At 54.2% G+C, this 25,294-nt stretch overlaps 12 protein-coding genes across 12 annotated transcripts; 6 read left to right on the top strand and 6 right to left on the bottom strand.

The window, feature by feature from the left end:
• Positions 1–206: 206 nt before the first annotated feature.
• Positions 207–977, top strand: Z517_06807 (uncharacterized protein; the record flags this gene model as incomplete). Its single annotated transcript, XM_013428546.1, has 2 exons — positions 207–589; positions 683–977. 2 exons carry the CDS (start codon positions 207–209, stop codon positions 975–977), a joined length of 678 nt encoding a protein of 225 aa, XP_013284000.1.
• A 653-nt stretch (positions 978–1,630) lies between these two features.
• Z517_06806 (uncharacterized protein) lies at positions 1,631–2,235 on the top strand (the record flags this gene model as incomplete). Its single annotated transcript, XM_013428545.1, has 2 exons — positions 1,631–1,783; positions 1,951–2,235. The coding sequence occupies 2 exons, from the start codon at positions 1,631–1,633 to the stop codon at positions 2,233–2,235; spliced, it is 438 nt and encodes a 145-aa protein (XP_013283999.1).
• A 205-nt stretch (positions 2,236–2,440) lies between these two features.
• On the bottom strand, positions 2,441–4,372 carry Z517_06805 (uncharacterized protein; the record flags this gene model as incomplete). Its single annotated transcript, XM_013428544.1, has 1 exon — positions 2,441–4,372. One exon carries the CDS (start codon positions 4,370–4,372, stop codon positions 2,441–2,443), a length of 1,932 nt encoding a protein of 643 aa, XP_013283998.1.
• Positions 4,373–5,430: 1,058 nt separating this feature from the next.
• Positions 5,431–7,104, top strand: Z517_06804 (uncharacterized protein; the record flags this gene model as incomplete). Its single annotated transcript, XM_013428543.1, has 1 exon — positions 5,431–7,104. The coding sequence occupies one exon, from the start codon at positions 5,431–5,433 to the stop codon at positions 7,102–7,104; it is 1,674 nt and encodes a 557-aa protein (XP_013283997.1).
• A 1,500-nt stretch (positions 7,105–8,604) lies between these two features.
• Z517_06803 (uncharacterized protein) lies at positions 8,605–10,505 on the bottom strand (the record flags this gene model as incomplete). Its single annotated transcript, XM_013428542.1, has 2 exons — positions 8,605–9,971; positions 10,031–10,505. The coding sequence occupies 2 exons, from the start codon at positions 10,503–10,505 to the stop codon at positions 8,605–8,607; spliced, it is 1,842 nt and encodes a 613-aa protein (XP_013283996.1).
• Positions 10,506–12,669: 2,164 nt separating this feature from the next.
• Z517_06802 (uncharacterized protein) lies at positions 12,670–14,106 on the bottom strand (the record flags this gene model as incomplete). Its single annotated transcript, XM_013428541.1, has 1 exon — positions 12,670–14,106. The coding sequence occupies one exon, from the start codon at positions 14,104–14,106 to the stop codon at positions 12,670–12,672; it is 1,437 nt and encodes a 478-aa protein (XP_013283995.1).
• Positions 14,107–15,256: 1,150 nt separating this feature from the next.
• Positions 15,257–16,198, top strand: Z517_06801 (uncharacterized protein; the record flags this gene model as incomplete). The annotated part of the gene is made up of 2 exons (XM_013428540.1): positions 15,257–15,968; positions 16,038–16,198. 2 exons carry the CDS (start codon positions 15,257–15,259, stop codon positions 16,196–16,198), a joined length of 873 nt encoding a protein of 290 aa, XP_013283994.1.
• Positions 16,199–16,535: 337 nt separating this feature from the next.
• On the top strand, positions 16,536–16,913 carry Z517_06800 (uncharacterized protein; the record flags this gene model as incomplete). Its single annotated transcript, XM_013428539.1, has 1 exon — positions 16,536–16,913. One exon carries the CDS (start codon positions 16,536–16,538, stop codon positions 16,911–16,913), a length of 378 nt encoding a protein of 125 aa, XP_013283993.1.
• Positions 16,914–17,245: 332 nt separating this feature from the next.
• Z517_06799 (uncharacterized protein) lies at positions 17,246–18,626 on the bottom strand (the record flags this gene model as incomplete). Its single annotated transcript, XM_013428538.1, has 3 exons — positions 17,246–17,961; positions 18,020–18,092; positions 18,177–18,626. 3 exons carry the CDS (start codon positions 18,624–18,626, stop codon positions 17,246–17,248), a joined length of 1,239 nt encoding a protein of 412 aa, XP_013283992.1.
• A 738-nt stretch (positions 18,627–19,364) lies between these two features.
• On the top strand, positions 19,365–20,454 carry Z517_06798 (uncharacterized protein; the record flags this gene model as incomplete). Its single annotated transcript, XM_013428537.1, has 2 exons — positions 19,365–19,661; positions 19,795–20,454. 2 exons carry the CDS (start codon positions 19,365–19,367, stop codon positions 20,452–20,454), a joined length of 957 nt encoding a protein of 318 aa, XP_013283991.1.
• A 277-nt stretch (positions 20,455–20,731) lies between these two features.
• Z517_06797 (uncharacterized protein) lies at positions 20,732–22,845 on the bottom strand (the record flags this gene model as incomplete). The annotated part of the gene is made up of 5 exons (XM_013428536.1): positions 20,732–21,395; positions 21,473–21,545; positions 21,604–22,479; positions 22,552–22,632; positions 22,728–22,845. 5 exons carry the CDS (start codon positions 22,843–22,845, stop codon positions 20,732–20,734), a joined length of 1,812 nt encoding a protein of 603 aa, XP_013283990.1.
• A 750-nt stretch (positions 22,846–23,595) lies between these two features.
• On the bottom strand, positions 23,596–24,710 carry Z517_06796 (uncharacterized protein; the record flags this gene model as incomplete). The annotated part of the gene is made up of 5 exons (XM_013428535.1): positions 23,596–23,786; positions 23,846–24,240; positions 24,296–24,405; positions 24,463–24,615; positions 24,669–24,710. The coding sequence occupies 5 exons, from the start codon at positions 24,708–24,710 to the stop codon at positions 23,596–23,598; spliced, it is 891 nt and encodes a 296-aa protein (XP_013283989.1).
• Between the last annotated feature and the right edge of the window lie 584 nt (positions 24,711–25,294).

The raw sequence follows: 25,294 nt of genomic DNA, 5'->3' as shown, positions 1-25,294 counted from the left end.
ACAATGGTAGCTGTACGTATTTGAAAGCAGACTTATGGAGGGATCCCAATATCCGGTCATATCTACCACAACACTATCGGTATATATCGGCACTTCCTCAAGACAACAGGCGAATCCTCCAAGGGCTTGTAAGAACATCAACAACTAGTACTGCAGCTACTACTGCCGTTGTTACCACTAGTCCTAGAGCCACTAGAAACAACACCATGGCACCTCTCAAACCTCTCCTTCTCCACGCCCACAGCAACGGCCCCAACCCGATCAAAATCGCCATCGCCCTAGAATTTCTCCAGGTACCCTACACCGTCCGGCTGTGGGAGGGGGGCGACGACCCGGAAAAGGGCGTCAAGGGCTCAACCTTCATCAAGATCAACGAAAATGGCCGCGTGCCCGCTCTGGAAGACCCCAACACGGGCGTCGTGTCGTGGGAGTCGGGCGCGGTGATGAATTACCTCCGCCGGGTGTACGACAGGGACAACAAGATCGGGCCGCGGGGCGACACGGAACAGGACCGCGTCGACCTCGAGAAGTGGGAGTATTTGCTGTTGACGACGCTGGGGCCGATGAGCGGGCAGTGTAATTGGTTCAGGTGAGCATGATCGATCCACCGTCTACCCTCGATATAGATCCATCCCTCTTGGAGCTTTGGGCGACGGCACTGACAAAAAACCTTCCATCCAAGATTCCACAACAAGACCAAAAACGACGACGCCCTGGAACGCTATCAAGCCCAGACTTTACGGTGCTACGATATCTTGGAGGGCCAACTCCAAAAGACCGACGGCGCCACAATCATCCCCGGCGGATACACCTCGGTCGATTGCCACTACGAGCCGTGGATTCGGTTGCACGGCTTTGCCGGGTTGACGCTGGACAAGCACCCGCTCATCGCAAAGTGGTTTCAGGCCTTTGGGGAGACGGACGAGGTCAAGGCTGCGTACAGGAGGATCAAGGAGGCTGCGGAGCAGGAGGGGTAGATGGGGTACTTGCTAGATGAGTCTAGGCGGCAAGGGAAGGGGGGGTTCAACTAGTGTTATGAGAATAAGTACCTCGAAGAAGATTGTAGGTCATATTTTCGTATCTCGGCACCAGTTATTTGGACAGTATGTCATTCTGGCCATCTCAGAAGCTAGCCTTCCGCCGTGGGTGAAGTTTGTAACAGGTCGATTTTGGCAATATTATTACTACTGTAGTAAGCATTTCCCCCACTTGTTCTCCCCCGCATTACGTCGGATGGGATCGCAGCTGGGGGCGACACGGCGTTCACCAACACCGTCCTGCGGTCGGGATGACACATCCAATGACTCGACCGGACGTTCTGCGGCCGTCACAACCAATGTCCTTTCCAGACATTTTGTAGTACACCCCACTGGGACCCAGAGACCCAGGGAGTAGGGAAAGCCCGTTATATGTGGTGGGTGGTTGGTGGGTGCGCGCGCAGCCTCGTTGCGACTGTATATATCCAATATCCAACCCGGATCACAGTCCTGTGTATAATAAAGAACACAAAATACCGCCTCAGCCACAATTCTCTCACCTATTGTCTTTACCAGCCGTGGAAAAGAACAAAAAAAAAAACCCATTCATCCATCCATCGATCCCAGAATTCAGAACAACAAAGCCGAGGACCATGGCAACCAAGCAAAAAGTCCTCCGCGTGTCCATGTATCTCAAGAGAAACCCGAACTTGACCGAGGAGGAATTCAACCATTACTGGTCGCACGTCCACGGACCGCTGGTGAGGCCGCTGGTGGAGAAGTATGGCATTTTGAAATATACCCAGGTTTGTCGAACCTATCTCTCTCTCTCTCTCTCTCTATCTCTTTTATCTCTTTGGATCTCGGTGGTATACTCGCTGGGGTACGGCCGTAAATCTCACACGACAAAGAGAAACCGCCCTCGTTTCGGTATTGTCGTGGTATTTCTGACAGTTTTATCACACGGCCGCAGTACCACACTTCCTCCGCCGTCCAACAAAGCACAATGGCCGCGTGGCCGGAACTCAAGGCCCTGGACGTGACGCCGTACGACGGCGTGGCCGAATTCCTCGTCCGGGACAACGTCGAGGGCATCAAAAGGTCGCGGGACGACCCGTTCTTCGTCGAAAAGGTCCGGCCGGACGAGGAAAAGTTCTTTGACGTCAAGGGCATGGCCTGGACGATTGGCTGGGAGGAGGTGTACGTCCTCGACGGGAAGATTGTGTCGGACGAGGAGGCGTGGAGACATGCTCCGTAGTGTGGTCTGGATAATTAGTGGGAGATGTAACTCGTTTGGTATCATGGGATTATGCGATAAGGGGTTCTCATGTCACATGTCGATCAAAATTGGGTACAAGTAAAAGTCCGAGATACCCGTTCTAGTTGGCGCTCTACTTTTTATCTCCTGCTAGGATTCAGCTGGAGAGTACGGTCAGAGAGCACCCCCCGCATTATGGATGTTGTCACGTTCCCTGGTGTTCTTCGGTCTTGTAGAACCATATCATGTCGTCCTGCCAGCCTTCATAGAGCAATCCCTCATTTTTCCCGCTCCTCGCAGCATTGTCCGTACCCTCGTCGACTTTAGTGTTGAGCCCCAGCGCAGCCACCAAGAGCTCGTTTTCGTTGTCACCCTTGACAACTTCGACAACTGCTCCGCGGTCCTTGACACCGCTGCTCTCGAATACCGGCTCTGGCTTTCCGGGATACTTGGCGTCTCCTTGACGACCGTATCCTTTTGGCAACCCTGGCGCGGGGTCGTAGCTGAGGTCGCCGTGTGAGACGAGCGTTTCAAGCGCATACACGATCTTGTTTGTATATGGCTGCTTCGTTGACTGATGCAAGAGCAACCGGAAATGGAGACCGCGTTTCCCAAGCGGAGTAATGAGGAGAGGACGTCCGACAGAATCAGGGACTTTCTCCCCATTCCGGATGATCTTGACACCCTCAAGATGGGGGTCTTTGACACCAAGGCAGGTTGAAGCAGCCGCCCGGACCAAAGAAACGGTGTGGTATGCGGGATTGAGGTAGGTGCCTTCAATCATCAACGAAGCGGTGCCGTGGCCGGACATTGGCGTGCACATGTTGTTCGAGCGTTCCGATTTCTCGTCGCTGATGCCCGATCGATCCTCTTGCTTCTTTTGCTTCTCAATATGGTTGCGTCGTTGTTGTTTGGAAACACAAAGTCTGCGTCCTATCAACTCCTTGGCGATGGCTTCGCCAACCGAGTTTGCCATGCCTCCGTTTGTCGCCACCACGAGCCCAAAGTTGTGGTTTGGGACCAGCACGACCCCGAGAGCGAATCCTGGCAGACCTCCACCATGTGAAAGGATCAGAGTACCCGGATACATGTACGGGTCCACGGCCCAGCCGAGTGCATACCCTGTCGGCGTGCTATGGTCGTTTGGTTTTGGCGGCGTGACTTCAGATGAATAAGGTTGTGGGACGATCTGAATTCGCGGAGTGGTAAGTTCTTTCCAGAGTGTATTGCTGATGAGAGAATCTGTCCGATCGTCGTCCTCCCTGGGCTGGGCAGATTCGAGCAAGGACGATACCCATTTTGCGAAGTCGTCGACTGTCGACACCAATGCACCGGCCGGCTCACAGCCAATGATGCTCGTATACGGCTCGGGCACATAATATCCCGTGTCCTCACCGTGTATCTCGTCGTCCAAGCCACCCTTTTTCCAATAGTAACCCCTGGCTATGCATGCCTTATCCACCTGCCCATCCGCCTCAGCTTTCGCCAACTGCTCAATGCCGTACCAGGTCTGTTTCATGGATAGAGGCTTTAAAATTCGGTCCTGCAGAACGTCGAGGAACTCCCTGCCCGAGACTTCCTCTACGACGTTACCCAGAACGCCATACATGAGGTTATTGTACTGCCAAACCGCTCTGAAGCTGTCATCCCGCGACTCCAGGTGCCGGAGGCAGCGCGTTGTGTTTCGCAGTGACCTTCCGAGTATTGGTCCCCACGGAATGTTATGACCTGGAATGCCCGAGCGATGACCGGCGATATCTTCCAACGTCGCGGTCCGCGTGACGTAGTCGGACTTTGTCTTGAAATCATCCTTCAAGATGCGAGAGACTGGGGTCTTCCACCCCTTCTCCCCGAGCACGCTCGTGTCGGCGTCTCGATCATCTTGAATCAGCAGCCCCAACAGAGCGGCGGTGAACGCCTTGGTCGTGCTTGCCATAGGGTAGATGGTATCTGCCCTCGCCGGCGTGTTTGGGAGTCGCGCGAGCCCAAAGCCGGCAGACTCTATCCGACCATCTTCTCTGACGACCGCGACAGATACACCGGGCACATGCTGTTTGGCGAGTAAAGGGTTGAGCCATGCCGTAAAATCATCGTCGAGATAGTTCTGCGACTCTCTGTCCACGCGTCTGATAGTCATACCTTTAATGTCGATTTGTCAAGATACAAGCAAGTGTTTTGTCTCTTGATGCGTCCAGGGAAACTGTTCATGGTCACCAGTCTCTTGTACATTATTATATCTCGGCATAATGTATGGATTTTCGACGCCGAAGTCGGAATGGAACAACCTGCTCGATGCCATGCCAGCAGGTCAATCTAGCGCGTGGACCAAGGATCTTAATCATAGACTTTCTTCCAAGCTAACTCGGAAATAGTGCTGGTAAGATACGTGAAATATATGGTTTGGTCTAAGAATCGGGGAATTGAAACCGAATGTCTGTTTTCCGTTACGAATCTTCACAAGTGCCATCCCACTGAAATAGTGCGCTAGGCATCGAGAGAAGGACTCGATATTGGCACCAGAGTCGTTGGGCACTCGGCAAGGCCGGCGCGTACCTATTTTTACAAGACCACGCTGGTATACTAACTCCTGGACAGCAGTGGTCATCTGTCCAGGAATAAAAAGTCAATACTGAGACAAACGCGTCTGGAACGTGACGGGGAGCCGGTATTCTGTGAAATGTACGGGTAATATTGGCCCGTCGCACCGGTCGCACATGCATTGAATTACGTCACTGAGAGTGGACAATTATGCACGGAGAAAGTACGTTGAATTCTCCGTGATCTAACCCATCGAGGTTTAGCGTTTTTTTCTTCTTGTTACTTTCTATTTCCCCTAACCGTTCGTACCTGGGAAACTCAAAAGAAGATATCTCCCACACGAGCTCAGTGGCTTGGGCACAAACACCCCAATATCAGGGTTGGATTGGGCGACGAGAGAAGAACGTAGGGAGCCTCGTGCATGTTGGCCCACAGTCATGCGTAGACTCGCGAGGCGCAGATTCCCAGGAGTCAGGGGCTTCGAAATACACCAATGGAGGCTGTGAACAGACACTTACGGAGTATGAAGATGAGAGGGGCGAGGGCAGCTACTATATATAGGGATGAAAAGCATGGAAAACCATTTCCATCACCTTCGATCTTCCTCATCACATCAGTTCCCCCTTTCTGACGAACGTTGACACCTGTTCCACCAGAATGAATTTCTTCACGAGGCTGCAAAGGTTGCAAATGTTACCCCTCCTGGCACTGTTTGTGGGTGGAACAATCCTTTTATTTGTAGGGGCAAATTGTCTGGCTGGAAATCCGTCGACTCTGCGTACCAATTCATGGAAAGCGCGGCAGTTCAGCGTCGGATCTTCCTTGTCGGTACAGTCCTGGCTGGCAGTGCTGGGCGGGGGAGTCTCTTGCATCATCTACGGTCTCTCAGGAGCGTGCACTCATCTCTTCAACTTGGAAGCCACCCGACGCGCGCTCAGACCTGGTGGACTGGACTACGGACGGTACCTAAACTCGCTGTCACACGCACCCGTTCTGGTGGGATGGCGTGGGTTCCGGGTGTTGTATATGGTCAGCTACTTCTTTGCAGCATTGGCGCTGATCGCGACCATCGGATACAAGTTCACCGTCTTCCGCGTCCCTCTCTCAGTCGTTGAAAGTTGGCCGCAGAGTCGAGTGGCTCTGTCCATCCCTTCGTCCAAGGGATTAGATGAATCTGGTGCCACCCCACTACTGGTCGATGCTCCTGGAGGCCTGCACAATCAGGCATTCTTTCATCTAGGCCGAGACGATGTCATGGACGGTCCAGAACAAATCGTCATGGTCGGTATGGCGAATTGTTCTGGCATCTCCAGTGACCTCGACCAGGGTATCTTGGTCACCCGTGAAGTGGTCATGGTCGGAGCCCGGGTCAAGCCAGCCGGTACGTTCTACATGTCTGCAGACCATGCAGGATGGCAGCGTCAACGAACTGTATCAGATTTGAAAGGAAGCTGGCTGCCGAGTCTCTTTTTCGATGCTATCGTGGACTACAAGATCCAAGAACCCGGGTCCATTGCAATGCAGTGGACGAAGTTCTTTACAGGCTGGGATTGTGCCATTTTTTCTTCAGCTTGTGATAACTCCACTCAGTACGAAGTTTTTGATCGAGTCGAGTATACTTTCACCTATGCCACGGCCGAAGTGACACGTATCGTGCGCAAGCGATCGTGTGCGACCATCATGGACGAGCCAGGGTCGATTCGACTGCTATCGATGCGTGATGTTAATGTGCCATTCGAAACGGAATATGCGGATGGGGCTCTGCCGTTGTACCGCAACTGGGTAGACGGTGTGATTTACAACATGGGGTCGACACCGGTGGAAGGCATCAGCATCTTTGCTCGCGCAGTTATGGCCGGGTGGGCGAACGACGCCGTCAATATCACGGGCGCGGCGGCGCTGGGCCACGCGCGAGGCCAGCCATTTGGAGTGGAAAAGCAGTCAACCATCACATCCAGCGACACGCTCAGCTACCCGTATTTCACAGGGTCTCGCGACTCTGCAAGTACAGCATGCTACACGGCGGCAGCGTACGTGTTCATCGTCACGGGGCCGTGTATGTACTTGATTCTGATCACGAGAATCGTCGCCGGTCCCCCACGTCTCACGTCGTGGACGGGACAGCACATTGCTCTCCGTGGAAGATTAGCAGACGAGGAGATGAATCTGGCGGCAGGTCACGACGCTGCCCCTGTGAATCGCCTTTTTGTTCAATTGCTGCCGAACAAGGACGACTTTGTGAGCCAGCTAGAGCCGGATCAACAGTTGCAAGTGCTAGCCTTTCCACCACAACAGGGACAGGCACATGTTGAGGACACCCTAGGATCCTGAATGAGCGTGCACGTGTGAATTTGGATACCCAGCCTCTACCAAAACTCGGAGACGGAGGCGTTGACTTATGAAGGAAACACGACTATGAAGGAAACACGACTATGAAGGAAACACGACTATGAAGGAAACACGACTATGAAGGAAACACGACTATGAAGGAAACACGACTATGAGAGATTGACGACAAGAACAAGCAAGAAGTTCCAACTTGACATGAGATGACATGAGAATATATTTTTCTTTTTCTGGGGTGATTGTCAGACGCGGGCAGAGGGAGGAGATATGCAACAGCTTCAGTTATCACTTGGAGGATTGCACAGGACAGGCCAACGACGGCGTGATTTCGGCGTGATTTGGACGTTGTATGGGCGTTAGTTAGGGTTTTGACAAGTGGTTCTACGACGCAAATGTGCAACTACTCTCCTCTCTCGCCACGAGTATTGAATTCTCTCTTTCCGAAAGGTAGGTCTGATGACATATCGTATGGAAATGATCCCATCTTGGTATCCTTGTTGAAGAAGGATGGCCTCGAAGCACATTAATGCAACGGTCAATCAGTCCCCCGTGGTGGTGGTGGTGAACCAAAGTCAACGGACGTCGAACTATGTACGAGGTACCTGGTGCCTACTAGTGCTAGTAATGTCACCACGGAATGCGGCCTTTCATCCCCCCCGGGGCTCCCCGGGATGTGGATCATGATCGGCACTTTTCAAAGTTTGTTTTGAGACATGTTCTGGCGGTGAGGGTGACCAGACAGGTCAAGGCACAGTCGAAGCGTTACTTGCAGCCTGACCGAGTCTTTGGCAACATGCTTCTCTCATTTTTGTCTGGTCTGTTATACCCGTGGCTTATCGCCTTCCTGAGAGTCTTGAACCGCTCTTTAGCTTATCCAACAGTACTAATCTCGTAGAAATGAGATCGAAAATGGCCGAGGGGACACTGAGGGGGATGCAGGCAAAAGGGGCGTCTGAGGTGGGAAGAGTCCTAGCCAATCAAAAATGACGACGTTTTATCTTGGCGCCAAGCCTTCCGCGCGCGGAGGGTCAGTCACGTCAATTCAACCTCCAATACCTCTACTTATCCCGTGTGACTCGAGGGCACCCGATATCGGCATCATGGTTCTTTGTATTTTTCAGTACTTTATTGGTGCTGCTAAAAGCGGCGCCCTTGAACTGCTTCCCTGGACAGGTGTCACTGGCTCGGCTGTACTTGTACATCATGATCCCCCCTCGCCCCACGTTCATTGGCTCGAGTCCTTGATACGCCGTTGCTTGATCTATATACTTTCTATTCTACCAAGTCCTTTCTATATTTCCAAGGCCTGCGAAATGATGGCGGTAGCTAGGGGTAGACTGCCCACAACGAGGTGGGTGCTCTGTGTTGTGCGGGGTCTGAGTCGCCGCCTAGCCTCGTGGTCTTTTCCCCATTGACTTCACTTTCGGACTGTCAACACTGCGACCAAAACCCAACACCATCTAAGTATCCCTTCCACCGCTGCGTTCACCATCCAAACCCTTCCTCCATCAATGAAGCATTCACCCCCTGCCCAATCACCACCCGAGTTGCGGCACGAACCTCGTCCGCCAGACCTCCCGACCCGCAGACGCTGATGCCCAAACACCCGACTCGGTCGTCGGCCGCTCGTTGCACGATACTCATCACATTCGGACGACCTCTCACCATCTTCACCCTGGAGCTGGGGCTCCTGACGTCCTGGTTCATGCTCGCACGGGTGACGTGGATCACGACCGTGAGCACGTCGCGGCGATTCTCCATGTTGAGGATTTCGTGCATCCATTCGCGCACCCAGTCCAGACACTCGCAGTTCGGCACGGCCCAGACGAGGGTAATGTGTTGAGTGGCGACGGTGCCATCGGTATATCCCTGCACCAGCGAGCGAATGTACATCATGTGGTGAGTGATGCCGACTCCCGTGGCGAAGAGCAGCAGGGTTCCAAAGCTCGCGAGGCTGGTTTCATGGCCGTAGGGACCTTCCACAAAGGCAGGGAGCACGAGTCTGCCGCCCCCTTGGTGGGCTCGAGTCAGCAGGGTCGAAGTGAAGCCGGTTTTCCGCTTGATGATGAGGTCGATCGTGCGACTGCGCGGCTCTGGAGCTCCCTCTTTAGCGGCGCGGACAGTGCCCACCAGTCGTGTCTTGTCCGAGTATTCGGAGTGCTTGCTGTTCGTGCTGTCCCAGCGGTTCAGGCTCGTCTCCCTATCAGATTCGGCCCATGCGACGGAGAAGGGGTGGAGAGTCAACCAGCCAATGGATGGAATGCTCAGGTACAGAGTCTGGCCGGGCCGGACCTTCCACGGTCGAACACAGGTGACGGAGACTCTCACAGAGCCGCGTGGGAGTGGTTCAATGGTGGCATAGGTACCGCCACGTCCGCAGCTCCGGTAGATCAGAGTGCACAATCTCCACAAACGGCAGCCAACCCAGATGACGATGGCGGCCATCAGGAAGCGCTGTTGGGGCAGACCCTCCAAGTGAACCCACAGCCCACCAAAGGTCATGGCGACAAGGAGGATATGGCTGTGCAAGAAGAATTCATATGCCAGGGATCTGAAGACTTTTGAGGAATGCAGTCCCAATGCCACGAAGCCGACGGTGGCGATGAGGCCGGTCATGATGAATGAAGAGTGTGTCAAGGATTTTTGGACGGCGGCCCAACCTGATTTCTGGACCTTCGCTATCATCCAGCAGATCGTGTGTGCCACGCCTTGAAGGATGCTCAAGCGGCCGAGCCACCGGTGTACCAAGTTGAACGAGTCATAGGAAATGTCCAGAGCATTGATCAAGGGGTTCTTGATGGTGGCCAGCACACAGATGGGGATGAGATTGGCCGTGGCAAGGGTTCCGGTCCCTAGTCACAGTCAGCACGGCGTCGTCATCAAAGAGGATCGAACACGACTGATGACTTACTGTTTCTCAAGATAGGCAAGACCTCGAGCTCGGGAGACGACCAAGGGATGTTATAGACGCAGGCAAAGACGTTGTACACGATGATGCTTGTGATGAACAAGGTATTGAACCGCGTGGGTATTGTGCCCAAGATCAAACGAGAGCCGCATTTGATCTCCTCGGCCCGTCTGTGATACAACAAGGGGGCATAGACCAAATGGACTTTGAGCCAGGCGATGGTCGGACTGACCAAGGAGAAATATCGTTGAGATCGAGTGTTTCCTCCCAGAGAGACGAGATGGCGGGCGTGTCTGTGGAGGCGGATGGCGCTGTGGTAGGCGAAAACGAGGGCAGTGAGGACGACCAGCGCATACAGATAGTTGGTGGAGAGCGAATGGTTGAGGGCTTGCAGGTACTTTTCCGTCTCGGGATTCTGTTCAGCATGCCCTGAGGAGGAGGACGGGGTTGTGCTGTTAGCAGACGTGGAGCCAGCCATCGTTGCGTCTGCTGAGGATCGAAGACGAAAGAGCAGAGAAGGGATAGGATCAACACATCAATTGCCCCTGAAAAGGACAGAGGCTCCGACGAAAAGACGAAGAAGGACGATCTGCACAACCAGCCAATCCAGTTGGGCCTGGTTGATCGAGGTCAAGAGAACGAAGCCAGCTCCAAGGACATGAAGGAGAAGGAGAAGGAATGGACCAGCAAACCAGAATGGGATGGAGGTGTATGCATTACCGGACTCGAACACGGTATATGTACTGGATACTCTGGGCACAAGCTCATAAGATGAGCAGATCCCCCTCGTCGAGGTCCGCAACAAGGTTTCCTTTGGACTCCTCTTGGGGCTCCCTTGGGCACGGGTATACGTGGTACCACGATATCACTGCCCCAAAAAGCAAGCCATATCACTTATCCTCGACTGCTCGACTCCTCAACCCACCATCGCCCGATCCATTGCCTTGTTCTTTCGCCGATGAAACGAGACCATGGAGGATATCCCACGGTCTAGATCCATATATATCCCTACGAGTATATGTTATCCCCCTCGGCCAAAGAGTCGTCGTATGGCCAAGGCTGGAGAGTGATTGGTCATTCGCCGTCGAAGCAATCACTCCAAGAAGCCACCCGTACATACCTCTACCTACGGAGTTCTGAGCCCACCAAGCTCGCAATCCAATCAACAAGCAACCAACTAACCACATCCCCACAGGAGAAAATCGTCCACGAATCGACCAAAGCTCGGGCCAGAGATGACGCGGACTCGGAAGCCCCTTTGAAAGTCTCACAGGAAGAAAGAAAAGAACCGGAGGTTCGCGTTTGAGAAATTCTCCATGCACGCCATTGTTCGAGAAAGTCGAGCCGAATCGAATATGCATGCGACGCCACACGAGCCAGTCGACCAGAGGTTAAATGGACATATAGAGACCGCCGGCCGCCCCCACAGTGGATACAAAGCGACGCGGTTCTGTGGACGCGCCGCCATCAACTCGAAACAAGCCCGGACCTGCCAAGCAAGAGCGAAGAGCGAAACGTTGACGTTTGCCATCTTCGCCTGCTCGTAGCTACGCAATCCATCACCGCTACGGAGTACTGGAGTAGCCCCATTTTTCCTCTCTCTCTCTCTCTCTCTCCATTACCAGCGTGCAAGTCCCCCATCGCAAAGGCAGAGTACCCACCCCACTCCCAGCAGCAAGTTTAACCGGGACCGAATGAGAGAAAGTGGACCTCACAAAGTTGCCAAGTTGCTTCAGACGACTTATCTTTGTCAAAAACCATTTTCTTTTATCTTATACTGCGTTAAAAGTACGCGTGTACCCCCTTGCCCCGACCGACCGACCGACCAACCGACCAAACGACCCAGGCTGGCGGGAACCACAACGTCCCCGATAATGGATAGAGGGCGGTCGTTTGAGCTCTTAATCCAGTAACCAGTGGGCATGCATGGCATGGCATAAGCGCGATCAAGTCGCAAGACAAAACGACGGGTGTAACAAGGCTGTTGAGGCGTGCGTACGTAGGCCGGCAGTGGCAGGACGAGACAACGAGGACGAGCAAGACAAGGCAAAGCAAAGTAACGCAAAGAAAAAGCAAGGCTATGCTAAGCCTACGCTAAGCTGGGCGCAAATCAGGAGTGGGTAGGGGAGCATAGTAACATAGTAAACATACACGGTGATATTCGTATTGGGGAGATGTCTGTTATCTCGAGTCATGCATGCATACATTACCGTGACGGGGAAAGGGATAGATTTACTCAGTCTCCAGCGTCGTTGTCTGTCGCAGATACATAGTGTGCGGGAGAGAGATTGCTGTTTGCTGTTGCTGGCTGCTGGGTAGAGTGCTGGATTGCATGGATGGATAGATCAGCCAGCCAGATAGATAGTATAGTTTCCTCACTCCAGCATTAGAACTGGATTGAAATACCCCAAATGAAAGTACAAAAGTCCTTACAGGGGAAAGAAAAGAAAAATGAAATTCCCTTGGGACATGTATGTGCAATTCGCCCTTGTAAGCCCTTCTCAATCTACCCAGTAATCCAGTCAGTCGTCTACTTGGTAGTAAGACAAACCCCTCTGATTCATGATAAGTCTCCCCGACGCCATAGCGGGCAAATGTTCATTGTTACACAGTGTTACGTTCCACTATCACGTCATATCATGTCATATCCATCTCTGCCCATCCCCGTTCCCGTTCCCACTCCCATACCGTCCGTCCCCTACTCCGTCGGCCACACGGCCGTTGGAAGCCGCCAACTTCGCCGCCATGGCCTGCAACTTCTCCATCTCGCGCTTGACCCCCTCGCGGTCGTAGGGCAGGTTACTCGCCGACTCACTCGGGGTGAGGGACTCGTGTCTCTGCCCGGCGAAGACGCTGCGCATGGGGCTTAATGTCGACGGGGGGATTTCAGCCGATTGGTATCCGTTGATGATCGAGGAGACGGTTCGTGAGCGGGCTTCGGTGTACCGATGAGACGTGGGCCGGAGGGTCGGGTGGATGTGTGCGAGCTCAGGTGCGGGCAGAGACACTGGCGCAGGAGAGGCGGGGGCAGGGAAGCGGGAGAATTGCGGCCCTGGTGGTGCTTGATCTTGTTCATCCAGTTGAGGAGCAGGAGGAGGAGGTGGTGGTGGTGGTTGTTGTTCTGTCCTCGGCTCTAGCGCAAACCCCTCGATGCCAGTGAATTGACTTGTTCGTGCACTCTCGGGAAACGGATCGACTTGCTCCCTGAACAGATGCACGGGCTTCTCATCCCGAGACGTCTCGTTCCCGGGAATGATCGGGTGGAAGAACGGGTTGTGCGTCACGGCCTGGCCGTACGTTGGAATCTCAGTTCCGCTGTCCCTGAGGGTTGACAATGTTTGGCGGAACGGCATGAGACCCGGGGGAGAGCCTTGGGGTTGGACTTCGGCAACGGCAGGGGGAGAGGCGTAATTGAGGATTCGGGCTTGATCACCGGAGCCCTCCCCAAACGGATCCCCGTATGGCTCACCGCTTTGCACGCCGTCTTGCCGACGTCGACGACGACGGCAACAGCATACGAGAGTGTAGTACAGGACAGTGCCGAGGCATGCGGCGCCGATGATGGAGCCCAGGCCGATGGCGGCGATGCTCGTGGCGGAGAGGGGGGTGGAGGATGATTCTGAAGAGACAATCGCTGGTGTAGGGACGGCTGAAGTAGTGGAAATTGGGTTGGAGGAAGTCGGGATGATTGATGTATCGAGTGTCGTAGCCGCTGATGTTGGGACTGTTATTACACTCTCTGCGGTTATCGTCGGGATTGCACTTGTTTGGACAGACGACTGTGCAAGAGTGGGAGTTGGTAGAGTCGTTGAGGAGAGAGCTTGCTGACTCGACGTTTGCGTCGGGGCAGCGCTACTAGGTTGGACAGCGTCCACTTGATCCTCATCCTCATCATCGCTTTCGTCAAGGTCGTCTTCACTGTCCAAGCCATCGTCACTTTCGGAATCGGACTCTTCTTCCACGGGGGGAATGGCTGTGGCTGCTGGCGGGGTTGACACCATCTCTGTGGAAAGCTGTCTGCGAGTTTTCATCTTGCTCGATCGCTTGGAATGATTGTTCACTCTGGGTTTGGTCTCCATGATGTAGGGTATTTTGATCTCAGCGTGAAGCAGTCTTCACGTCGGTGCTCGACCACAGTTGATGAAAGCAAGGAGCAGAAAGGGACGAGAAGCCAAGGGCGTAGGCGTGTACGAAAATGAGAATGAGACATGAAGTCTCGCAGCTCGATATACATACTGACTCTCCAAGTGTTATCGCCCGTTTGGGCACCTCGCCACCTCCTGTCGATGAGAGTCCATCGAGCAGCAGAACCGCCAAAGGGGTGGTCGGCCGACCGTTTCAGATACGACGAGTTGGGGAAGGTGATGGACGAATCCCACTTCTGGACAAGTCAAAGTTCGACAGGCTGTGACGCTGTGACGGACTTGGCGGGTTTCATCCCTGCAGAGCAGCGGATAAGACACACGAAGTCGTCTTGGCGGAGGGACACGTACGGGTGCCTCCCCCAGTGCCAAGCTTTCCGGGCTCCGCCCCGGATGGTCTTAAGCGTCAAGTAGAGTGGACCAAGGGGGACTAGTTTGTATTTAGATGCACTAGCGCGTCTACCCCTGGCCGATTGTAACTGCTCAGTAGGTATCTTCAACTGTGCTTGAGACTGCAAGTACTCGTAGCGACAACTTGTCACCACTCTCGTCCCTGAATTGATCACAGCTTTCTATCGACGTTGCCAGGCGTATTCTCTATCTCCAACCTATGGCCTCGACTCGCTGAGTGGGGTCTTCTAGTGAATACCCGCTACAGGAAGGGACATCTCAGAGCGACGGAATTCAGTGGTTGTCACATTCTGACCAAGGTATGTGGTAGTGTTGCTGAGGACCAAGTTTCCTTCTGATAGATACACTGTTCATCGCGCTGTCTGCTCTCGGGACTCGGCCACGCCGGCGTCCAGAAGTCCCTGTGACATTGAGACGGGAGTTGCAATCCTGTTCAAAATGCAGCTTCCCCCGCATTACGGCGCAGCCGGCACAACAGGAGCCCGTGGCTCTGGAATGACAATCATGACAAATCCTCAAAGGTCTTCGCTCGAGAACCTCCGTCTACCCGATGAGATATATTCTAAGGACTTGAGAGGAGCGGGATTCACCATGTTGCCATCCTCTCTTGAGTCGAACCACAATTGGGCAATATCACCCTCGTCTAGAGCAAGGTGAGCCCCTACATCTTGCCCTGATGTCGGCAGATCAGCCTGTCCTGGCAGAATTCACTGCTCAGTTCCATCATGCCCCTTACCCAGCCATATCGCCGTTGCGGCCAGAGCTTTCAACCACTGGTAAGGTCGTGGTCGTGACCGGCGCGGCCGGTGGAATCGGATCCGCCATGTGTCGAGCATTCGTCCAAGCGGGTACAAAAGACTTGGTCCTGATCGATCTCAATCAGACGGGCCTCCTCAAACTCAAAGCCGAGCTTGAGGACCAGGGCAAGTCGAGGATCCACCCTCTGGTGCTCGACATCACCAAGACACCGGCGGTCCGCGAAGCCTTCAACACTGTCGAAGCTGTGGCGGGGAAGATCGACGTCCTGGTCAACAATGCCGGGTATCAGAATCTCAACAAGCCACTCCTCGACATCGACATTGACGAGTGGTTCAAGTGCTTCGACATCAACGTCAAGGGTAGCTTTCTCGTCGCGCTCGAGTTCCTGCGGCACTGCAAACCCGACGCTGTCTTGATCAACATCTCGAGCGTCTTGGCGCATTACGGCGTGAGACGGGGCTATTGCACAGGACACAGCGGCTACTCGGCGTCCAAGATCGCCATTACAAAGGCCATGGACATTATCCAGGAGGAGCTCCCCACCGTGCGGATCGTCAACATGCACCCAGGCCTGGTAGCCACGGCCATGTCGGCGAAGATAGGCAATACCGCTTTTTCTGTGGATTCGGGTAGGGGATCTTTCCATCAGTGCTTCCATTCGAGGGACACCCGCTAACTTAGCACTCAAAAAACAACAGTCAATCTGCCCGCCCATTTTGCAGTCTGGCTCGCGAGTCCCGAGGCCGAGTTTCTGAGAGGTCGGCTAGCATGGGCTAACTGGGATGTGGAGGAGATGAAGTCGAGGAAAGACGAGATCGTGGAGAAGGATCTTTTGCGTCTCGAGCTGACGGGCATATGATGGGTGTCGTCTCCTCACCCGGTCAATAGGTAATTTCAAGTTTCCCCAACGCAGCTATCCAAAGCCTGGAGAGGAGGACGGCATTGTACAACGCCGCACATGAATTGTCCAAGCACCTTTGACTGGCTGTAACGGTACAAGAAGAGAGCTAGGTAAATGAGCCAATGAGTATATCTTTGAATTCCATCTAGAGTAAAAGGTTTACCTCTTCGGTATACCAGTCGTGACGGTGCACCATGTTTATCTCCATGCTGTGATTGAGAAACTCTTTTCACCAGAATTTCTGTTGGAACCTTCTTCTTATCCTCCCCGTCGAGAAAAAAAAAAAACAGTAAACATGCCTACCGCTGCCCAGGCCTCGCGAAAACCGCGGCTCATGTTCCACGTGACGTTCCACGTCGCCGACGCCGACGCCGACGAGTTCCTCCGACACCTGCGCACGACGTTCGAGGCCGTCACCGCCGAGCCCGAGTGTCTCTTCGTCGACACGTACTGGGACCCGCGCCACCACGGGACGATACGGATCGTCGAGGAGTGGGCCTGCGACAGGGAGTGGTTCGTCAACGTGCAGATGCCCAAGAAGTACTACGACGCGTACCGCGCGGCGACCGAGGACATGTACATCAAAGAGCGTGAGTTTGTGACAAATCCCCCCTCCCGGCTCTTTTCTACCGGGTTTTGGTTTAGATTCTCGGTCGGCTATGAGGTTCTCTAACTGTTTGTTGACTTGACGGGATTTTTTCTAGGCACGGTCGAGGATTGGGAGCGCATTCCCGGATGGTGGAGACAGAAGCCGGATTATCAGCCCGAGTGAGTACGAGGTACAGAGAGAGGGCTTTTGGCAGGAACTCGGAGAAGGATGGAATGAGGTCCTTTGACCAGGATAATCTACCTTGACTGAGGGAGGGGGTTGTTAGCAAGTGTCCCGTCGTCATGGTCGAAAAAGGGAAAAAGGGAAATTCATAGAGAGGAAACCCAGATCCTATTCCATACTTGTAACTCCCTTCACAGACGATGAGATACCACAGCCGTCTACTCTACTCTACTCTACACGTCAAAGCCCGACTTCCCCGGCACCACCCCATACGCGGCACTCGACTTGCCAAACATGGTGCGCAAATCCCCGACCAACACCTCTGGCAACTCCCACGCGGCAAAGTGTCCACCGGTTTCGTGCTCCTCCAAAAACACCACCGGTCCCATGGCCTTGACCCAGACCTTCGGGAGCAGGATGATCTCCTTGGGGAAGCGGGAGTAGCCCAGAGGCACGTCGATGTAGCGCTGGACCTCGACGACGGCTTCTTTCGAGGGAAACCCTGCCTTGGGCGTCCGGTGCGTCTTTTCGTAGTAGATGCGCTGCGAGGCCGCGGGACCCGCGGTCGAGAAGTAGTAGATGCTGATCCAGGTGAGGGCCTCGTCGTCGGTCCAGGCGTACCCGTCGGTCCAGTCGTGGAGCTTCTCGTAGATCCACGCCAGGAGAGACACGGGGCTCGCCGTGATGGCGTAGCCCGCCGTCTGGGGCTTGGTGCTGTGCAGGAGATTGTAGCCGAAGCCTTCCTCGCGGAACCAGCGGGAGCGGGCGAGCCCGGCCTTTTCGTACTCGGTCAGAGGAGTCGCCTGGAACTGGGCCCAGAGTGCCGGGTGGGAGGTGGCCGTGATCTCGGGCGGGTGGCACATGTTGACGTGCTGCGCCTTGCATGACTCTGGGTACAGCATGGCCAGGAAGCGAGTGACAAAGTAGCCCAGATCTCCTCCTTGCGACACTTTGGAGAGGAGAGTCAATGACGGTGTTCTCAGCACGAATTTTTGGTATGGGCTTACCGTATTCCTTGTATCCCAGCTTCAACATGAGTTTATGGGCCACCTCGGCATGCTGCTCGAATTGGAAGTTTGCCTAGAGTCGCAGTTCATAGTGTGAGCACACAAATTGTCCCATCCATTGTATATCATGCATGATCCCATGGGCAAAATGGCCAACCTTTTTCGCCGCAGAAGAAAACCCATAGTCGACCATACTGGGGACGACGACGTGGAACGACGGCGCATCATCTCCCCCGTTGATCAGCAGGGGGAGGATCTTTGTGACTTCTGCAAAACTCCCTGGCCACCCGTGGCAGAAAAGCAGAGGGATGGCATTCTTGACGGGACTCTGTTGGTGGACGAAGTGGATGTCGTAGGTGCCGAACCCGTCGACGTCGATCTGGGTCATGAACTGAGGCAACTCGTTCAGCTTTGCCTCTTGTTTCCGCCAGTCGAAGCCGTCCTGCCAGTACGCGGCGAGGCGCTTCAGGTCGGCCAGGGGTGTGCCTCTGCTCCAGGGCTCGACGTCGGGCAGCTCGTCCGGGAAGTCGGCGAGGGCGAGTTGTTGTTTGAGGCGCTGGATCTTTTCGTCGGGGATGTTGATCTTGTATGGTGTGATGGGCGACATTGCTTCGTAGTTTCTTCTTTGATTGAGTGAGTGCGTTGTACTCCTGTCAAGTCCAGTCACCCAGCAAATCCTACCTCTTCACGAACCTTTTGTAATCTACAAACATCGGAGGTCAGCAAAACACTATACGCAAATACATCAACCACCAACGACATCTCAACCCGACAGAGATACTCAAACCAGGCAAACGAAAATACGCCGCGTCCAATAACGAATCATCACGCGTCATTCAACAAATCGCGTCTAATCATACCGATACCCTAGCCCCTCTCGATCTGCCATGGTCAATGCCGCGGGTTTCGGCGTTGGCAAAGACCGTGATTTATGAGAAGAACAAATTCCACCACCACATCGACTGTTGATTGCGACTTCCGACCAAACTCGAGGGGAAAAAAATGCGAATTACACGTCTCGTAATAGTATCCGATATGGCTAGCAGCTGGAGTCCCATCCCATCCTGTCCAACGTGACTGAGCTGGTTTCTTCCACATGGATCTTTTTGTCGTTTGATTTCAAATACACCCACCTTTTGTCCGACAATGGGTCCTTTTGGCTCATGACATAGCAATATCAGAGGGAAAGTACTTTTGCATATTCCATACATTCAAGATCCAAGCAGAACCCTCTCTTTCTTCAGGGCTTGCTCGCGCTACTAAACCACAGTCTTCTCTGATCTCTAGTAGCACCACCAACCTCAGACCATCCATTACAAGACCAACTTCAAACTGACCAACGGAAATGCCTTCGGAAGAATGCCCCCAGATCATCTTCGGGGCCGGGTTCATCGGCAACGCGGACCCGTTCGTCAGCGACGAGGGCCTCAAAGCCACGTATGACTTGATCGCCCAGTACGGGATCACGCGGCTCGACTCGGCGCAGCTGTACGGGGAGAGCGAGCGACGGCTGGGCGAAACGAAAGCGGGCGAGAGGTTTTCCATCGACACAAAGTGGTTGATGGGGTGGAGTCCCGGGTTGGCGACGAAGGAGGGAATCGTCGCCGGGGCGAAGGAGAGTTTGAAGAAGATTGGATGCGTGGTAAGTCGTGCGCTTTCCATGATACGCGAGAGAGAGAGAGAGAGAGAGAGAGAGAGAGAGAGAGAGAGAGAGAGAGAGAGAGAGATCTTGGGTGCAACCTCCAAAGGCTAACTCACCCAAAACCCATTACTAGGTCGACGTCTTCTACCTCCACTGCCCCGACGTGACGGTCCCGCTGGAATCAACCCTCGCGGGCGTCCACGAAGCGCACCAACTCGGCCTGTTCAAACGGTTCGGCCTATCCAACTACCCCGCCGCCGACGTGCTCTGGATCCACAACCACTGCAAAGCCCAGGGATACATCCTCCCCAGCGTATTCCAGGGCAACTACGCGGCCGTGGCGCGCAAGCTTGAAACGTCTTTGTTCCCGACGCTGCGCGACCTGGGCATCGCCTTCTACGCCTACTCCCCCGTGGCGGGGGGCCTGCTGACCAAGACGAAGCAGCAGATCGTGGACGGGGCGGGCCGGTACAACACCAACTTCATGAACGGCATGTACGACCAGATGTACCTGAAGGAGTCGTACCTGCAGGCTTTGGGGGAGTGGGAGGACATCGCACGCGAGCAGGGGTGTTCGCGCGCCGAGCTCGCGTACCGCTGGGTCGCCTACCACAGTGCGCTGGACGCAAAGTGCGGCGACGGCGTCGTCATCGGCGCGAGCAAGTTTGAGCAGATCGAGCCGACGCTGCAGGGGTTGCGGAGGGGGAAATTGACCGAGAGTGTGGTGGAGAGGGTCGAGAGGGTGTGGGAGACGGTCAAGCACGATGCGCCGACGGATGCGTTTGCAAAGTAGATCCAGCCAACAGAATGGCAGGGTATGGGGCTGGTTACATTACAGGAGTGGAAGAGTCGAGATCTAGAGGAGATGGGAGACATAGAGAGATAGAGAGACATGGCTAGATACTTTGCACATTTGCATAAAAAGACGAATAGATTTTTTGATAGTCGCTTCTTAACATACGCTCTCCTCTCTCTCTCCTCTCCTTCCCTGGCCCCCCCTCTGTGTCTGTGTGTCTCTGTGTGTCTGGATCTATTTCACCATCCCATTCACATTCACATTCCCACTCACCTCACCGGCCCTTATCCCGCGACAAAATCGTTTTGAGAACATGTATCAACACGTCCGCCGGCTTCTCCACGGGCCCGAAACTCCGCCACGCGATAAACCGGTCCGGTCTGACGAGGATGCAGCCGTCCTCGTCGACCTCCCTGACCCGCTCCCAGTCGAGGTACATGTCCTCGTAGTCCTGCCTCCAGCCGATCGAATACGCGACCAGGGGAATTCCCAGCACCGTGGCCGCATCGGCTGCGGCCGTCTTCCACGCGTCCCCGCCGATGCCTGTGAGGAGGGTGAACCGTCCGTGGCCGACCAGGTCGAGCAGCGGGATCGGTGTTTCGGGGATGGGCTTGTTGAGCCAGACGTGCGGCAGACGTGAGCCCGGGTACGTCGACTTTGTGTGGTCGAGCACGGGGTCGCCTTCGAACGAGGGCATCGGGCCTTGGTCGATTTGGTAGACGGCCGATGACTGATAGCGCTGGTTCATCTCGATGCCCAACCCCTGATACTCGAACCGGGTCCCCTGGACTGCCTTGAAGAACGCTTTGCGCCGCTCTCGGCCTTCGGGCGTCGCGTCGACGAGTTTCCCGAATTCGGCGACGCGAGTCGCTGCGTCGGGGGCCAGGATTCCCGCCGCTTTCCACAGAGGGAGGTGGTCGAGGTAGCCTTGGAATGCTCTACATCACGCATCACGTCAGAACGGTTGATGCCCCAGGAAAAAAAGGAAATGGGGATCGGAGGGTCAGGACCATACCGGTCAACAATGGCTTCGCCGACAGGTTGTCGTTCCTTGTCATACGATTCGAGCAACTCGGGCCCAGCGAGACCTTTTTGGGCACAAGTCAGTCACGCTGTTCTGAGATTCGGGAACGCGAAAAACCCCACCTTTTAGAACGTATGCAATCTTCCACGCCAGATTATACGCGTCCTGGATACAGGTGTTGCTCCCCAGACCATTTGAGGGTGGATGGCGATGGACGGCGTCGCCGAGACAAAAGACGTTGCCGCTCGAATACTTCTCGGCGACGATGTCGTTGATCATCCACTTGGAGACGTTGAGGATCTCGACGTCGACCGCGTCGTCGCCAATCATCTGCCTGATGCGCTTCATCCACTGGTCGTGCGTGGGCGGCGGGTTGGGCTGGTACCCCTGGACGGGGAACATGATGAAGACCCATTCGTGCCACGGCTTGACCATGCGCGGGAACCCGATCCAGGCAAAGTCCGGGTGCTCCAGGTCGTGCTGGTAGCACCAGTGCAGATTCCCCTTGCGGTTCTGGATGTGCTTGCTCAGGTCGGCCTTCACGAGCACGTTCCACGCCAGGCCGCCCCCGGGCTTCTGCTTCAGCGGCAGGCCCAGCTGTGCGATGATCTTGCTGCGCGCGCCGTCGGCCCCGAACAGGTACTTGCACCGGATGGTGTGGAGGGTGTTGAAGACGAGGTCCTTGACCAGCACGTCGACGTACCCTCGCGCACGGTGGTCCTCGAAACTGACAAATTCCGTGTTGAAGCGGCAGATGAAGCCGCTGGTCGTCGCCTTGCGGATGAGGATCGGCTCCAGGTGCGTCTGGGGGAGGTCGATCGGGTCGCAGGGACTGGCGTCCTTGTATTTGCCTTCGATCAGAGGACCGTTTCCCCACGAGTAAAGTCGCGCGTACTCCTCGCCGGCCATGCTGTACCCGAATCTCGTGTGCATCAGGCTGTCTTTGGGGCTGGCCAGCTTGCGGCATTCGTCCTCAACACCAACGTCGCGGAGACATTCTAGTTTTCCAGCATCACATTAGCCCCTCAGGAGTTGGATAATTGTATCTTTCCAGGAGAAGATGACCGTACCCATCGCTGCCATGTTTGTCAAATGGGCCCGCGGCGTCTCTGCCGTTGTAGACGTCGCGCCAACAATGATTCCCTTGATTCCTAACCAATGTCAGCCAGTTCCCGGCCATTTCGTTTTTTTTTTTTGTTGTTTTTTTCGCTTCGCAAGACTTCTTCTTCAAAGACATAGTCCTCACCATGAGATCCCAGAAACGAGGCGATAGACCCTCCAGACGGCCCCGTGCCCACGACGACGACCTCGGTCTCAAAGTCCGGGCGGGACGCATCCCTGGCGTACGACCCATCGCTTCCCATGGCTGTAGCACGAAAATGTTTATCCCTTCCTTTCAAAACAAAAGTCGCACCTGGTGACTCGCAAAAGTGGCGCAGAGAACCTCCGAAAACATATCACTTTTATCCATGACCATCATGCGACGCATAGCTTTCCAGCCCCTCCCAAGACACCGGCCTGCACGCACAGGATACGAAGTTCCCTCTGCGAAGGGCCGCCGAGCGGGCTGGAACCGCGAATCCGGCAATAGCGTCGGTTTTTGGGGCGACACTTGGCCACGGCTTTGGTGAACGCCGTCGATGGGGTTTTTTGTGAGGGAGTCAGTGAGTGAGTGAGTGAGTAATCATGCAATTTATCATCCAAAGCCATCATCACTGAGATACTGATAACACTGACTGCACTGACTATACAGGTCACAATGACTTGTCTGGCGATCATCCGGTCGGTGTGAGTTTTGCCGTCTGTGGATCGTCATCAACACCTTTCCACCCACACTCCACCACACTCTATACAAGGATGTAATACGCTAGCCTGTCGCAACCTGGAGACACTACGCACCACATCGGTAATATACAGAAGAGAAAGAGAGCAGGCTGTTATTCTGGTTAGCGTGAAGTGGACTTATTTGATCCAATTTGAGAAGACATGAGCACAGAGACACTTGCACTGCTACTCGGCTGTGTTAGCAGGCGGGCTTAGTAGCATTGCCAGGTCTATAGAGGGATCAAGCCACCATCCCCCGTACAGGCATTCCAACGTGTTCTCAGAAGCTCCTAAAGCCATCTCCTCGTGCCCAGATGTGAAAGACATGCTCCGGCGTCTCCATTCTCAATGCTCTTCTCACTCAAAACCTTCAGGAGGAAATCCACAGATTCTTGCGTATTCAACGGCTTCGTATAAGACGGCTCGTACCTGTTAAACTTCAAGCCCTGCTCCATGCGCTTCTGCAGCTCTGGAACGCTCGCTGTAACTCCGCAATCAGCTTCTGGAAATACGACAGAATCGGGTGCAGAGAGAACAAACCAAGTTTATGCCACGGCCGCACGGGGTAAAGACTTTGTGACAAGTCCCCCTCGATGTCCTGGACTGGTGCGTTGGATCCGCGACCGTCGTCTTCCGAGTCAACAGCACCGGGACTCACCGCCATGAACAGAATGCCTTCGTTCTTGTACGAGGCGCTGAACTTGGCCATCACCATGTTCATGGCAGCTTTACTTATTGAGTAAGGCACAGCCATGTCCATGTCGAGTTCGTTGGTGAAGTCGACATCGCCCATGCCGCTTGTCAGTGCAATCACCTTCTTGACAGTCCCTTTTCGTATCAGGGGAATGAATGCCGCAGTTGCGTTGATTGTCCCAACCGCGTTGATGCTGAAGCATTCGTACAAGTCCTTGTCAAACACGTCGACCATGTCATAGCTGTGGTTAACATGTAAGTTCACAATTCACCCATCACCAGAGGGACCAAGCATACTAGTCTTCCAGAGTTCGAAAGGCCGTGGGCTTTGCTACCAAACCAGCGTTGTTTATGAAAACGTCCACGCCTTTTCCGCTGGTGATCTTTTCAGTTTCTTCGGCTGCTTTCTGGCTGTCATTAGTCCTGTGGTGCCTTCCTTCGCGCACAAGGCGAAATCCACACACTAGGAGAGCGCTCCGATCAGTAACGTCGGCTTCGATGACATGGACGTTTTTGATATTATGCTCCGTAAGTCTCGCTTCTGTCGCTTCCTTCGCAAGCACCAAAGAGACAATGACATTGGCCGGGTCCTCTGAGAGTTTACGCACAAACTCGTACTAATCGGCTGTCAGTTAATGAATTGAATTGAATTTTTGACATCAATACATACCCCTATGCCACGATCTGCACCGGTGACCACATAACAAGGCATCCTGCTTCGGAGCTGCCGTTGCACCTATACTGGATGATGAGGTGAACAACTTCGCAGTACGCCCGCAACGGTTAATCATGAAATATTGATTTCAAACCTCTCCATAATTCTTTTTCCAAAGACGCTATCTTCTCACTCAGAGGATCGGCACTTAATACTGCATGAGGGAGCGTGACGTGCATCAAGACAAGTGCTTCCGTCGTGTCGGTAACGCCAGAAACCGTAAACGGCATTTGAAAAGCCGATGGGCCCCATCCATGTCGCGATTGTCCGTTCTTTTGACCATAACCCTAAACCCGGATTCGTTAGCAAGTCGCTCAACATGGTTCTCAATCATTCCATATGTTCCTCCCACATGTTCCTTTTCCCAGGCAAGGTCATACGGTGGTCCAAATAAAACATCCGATACCACCTAAAAATCTCCATAAGCATACCTATAACCAAGACCTCGTTGCTCCGCTGACAAATTCATTGCGTTGGTTGTTGGATTTGTCGAGGACCAAAATGTACATATGTCGCTGAAAGCACTTTTTGTTCCAGCAATAATCCATATCCCCAGGTAAGCGCAATCTCGCCATTCAGCA

This window comes from Fonsecaea pedrosoi (assembly GCF_000835455.1).
Source record: "Fonsecaea pedrosoi CBS 271.37 unplaced genomic scaffold supercont1.4, whole genome shotgun sequence".
In the NCBI taxonomy this organism is placed as follows: Eukaryota; Fungi; Ascomycota; class Eurotiomycetes; order Chaetothyriales; family Herpotrichiellaceae; genus Fonsecaea; species Fonsecaea pedrosoi.
The sequence above is the reverse complement of the archived record's forward strand: the minus strand, read 5'-3'. Positions and strand labels throughout refer to the sequence as shown.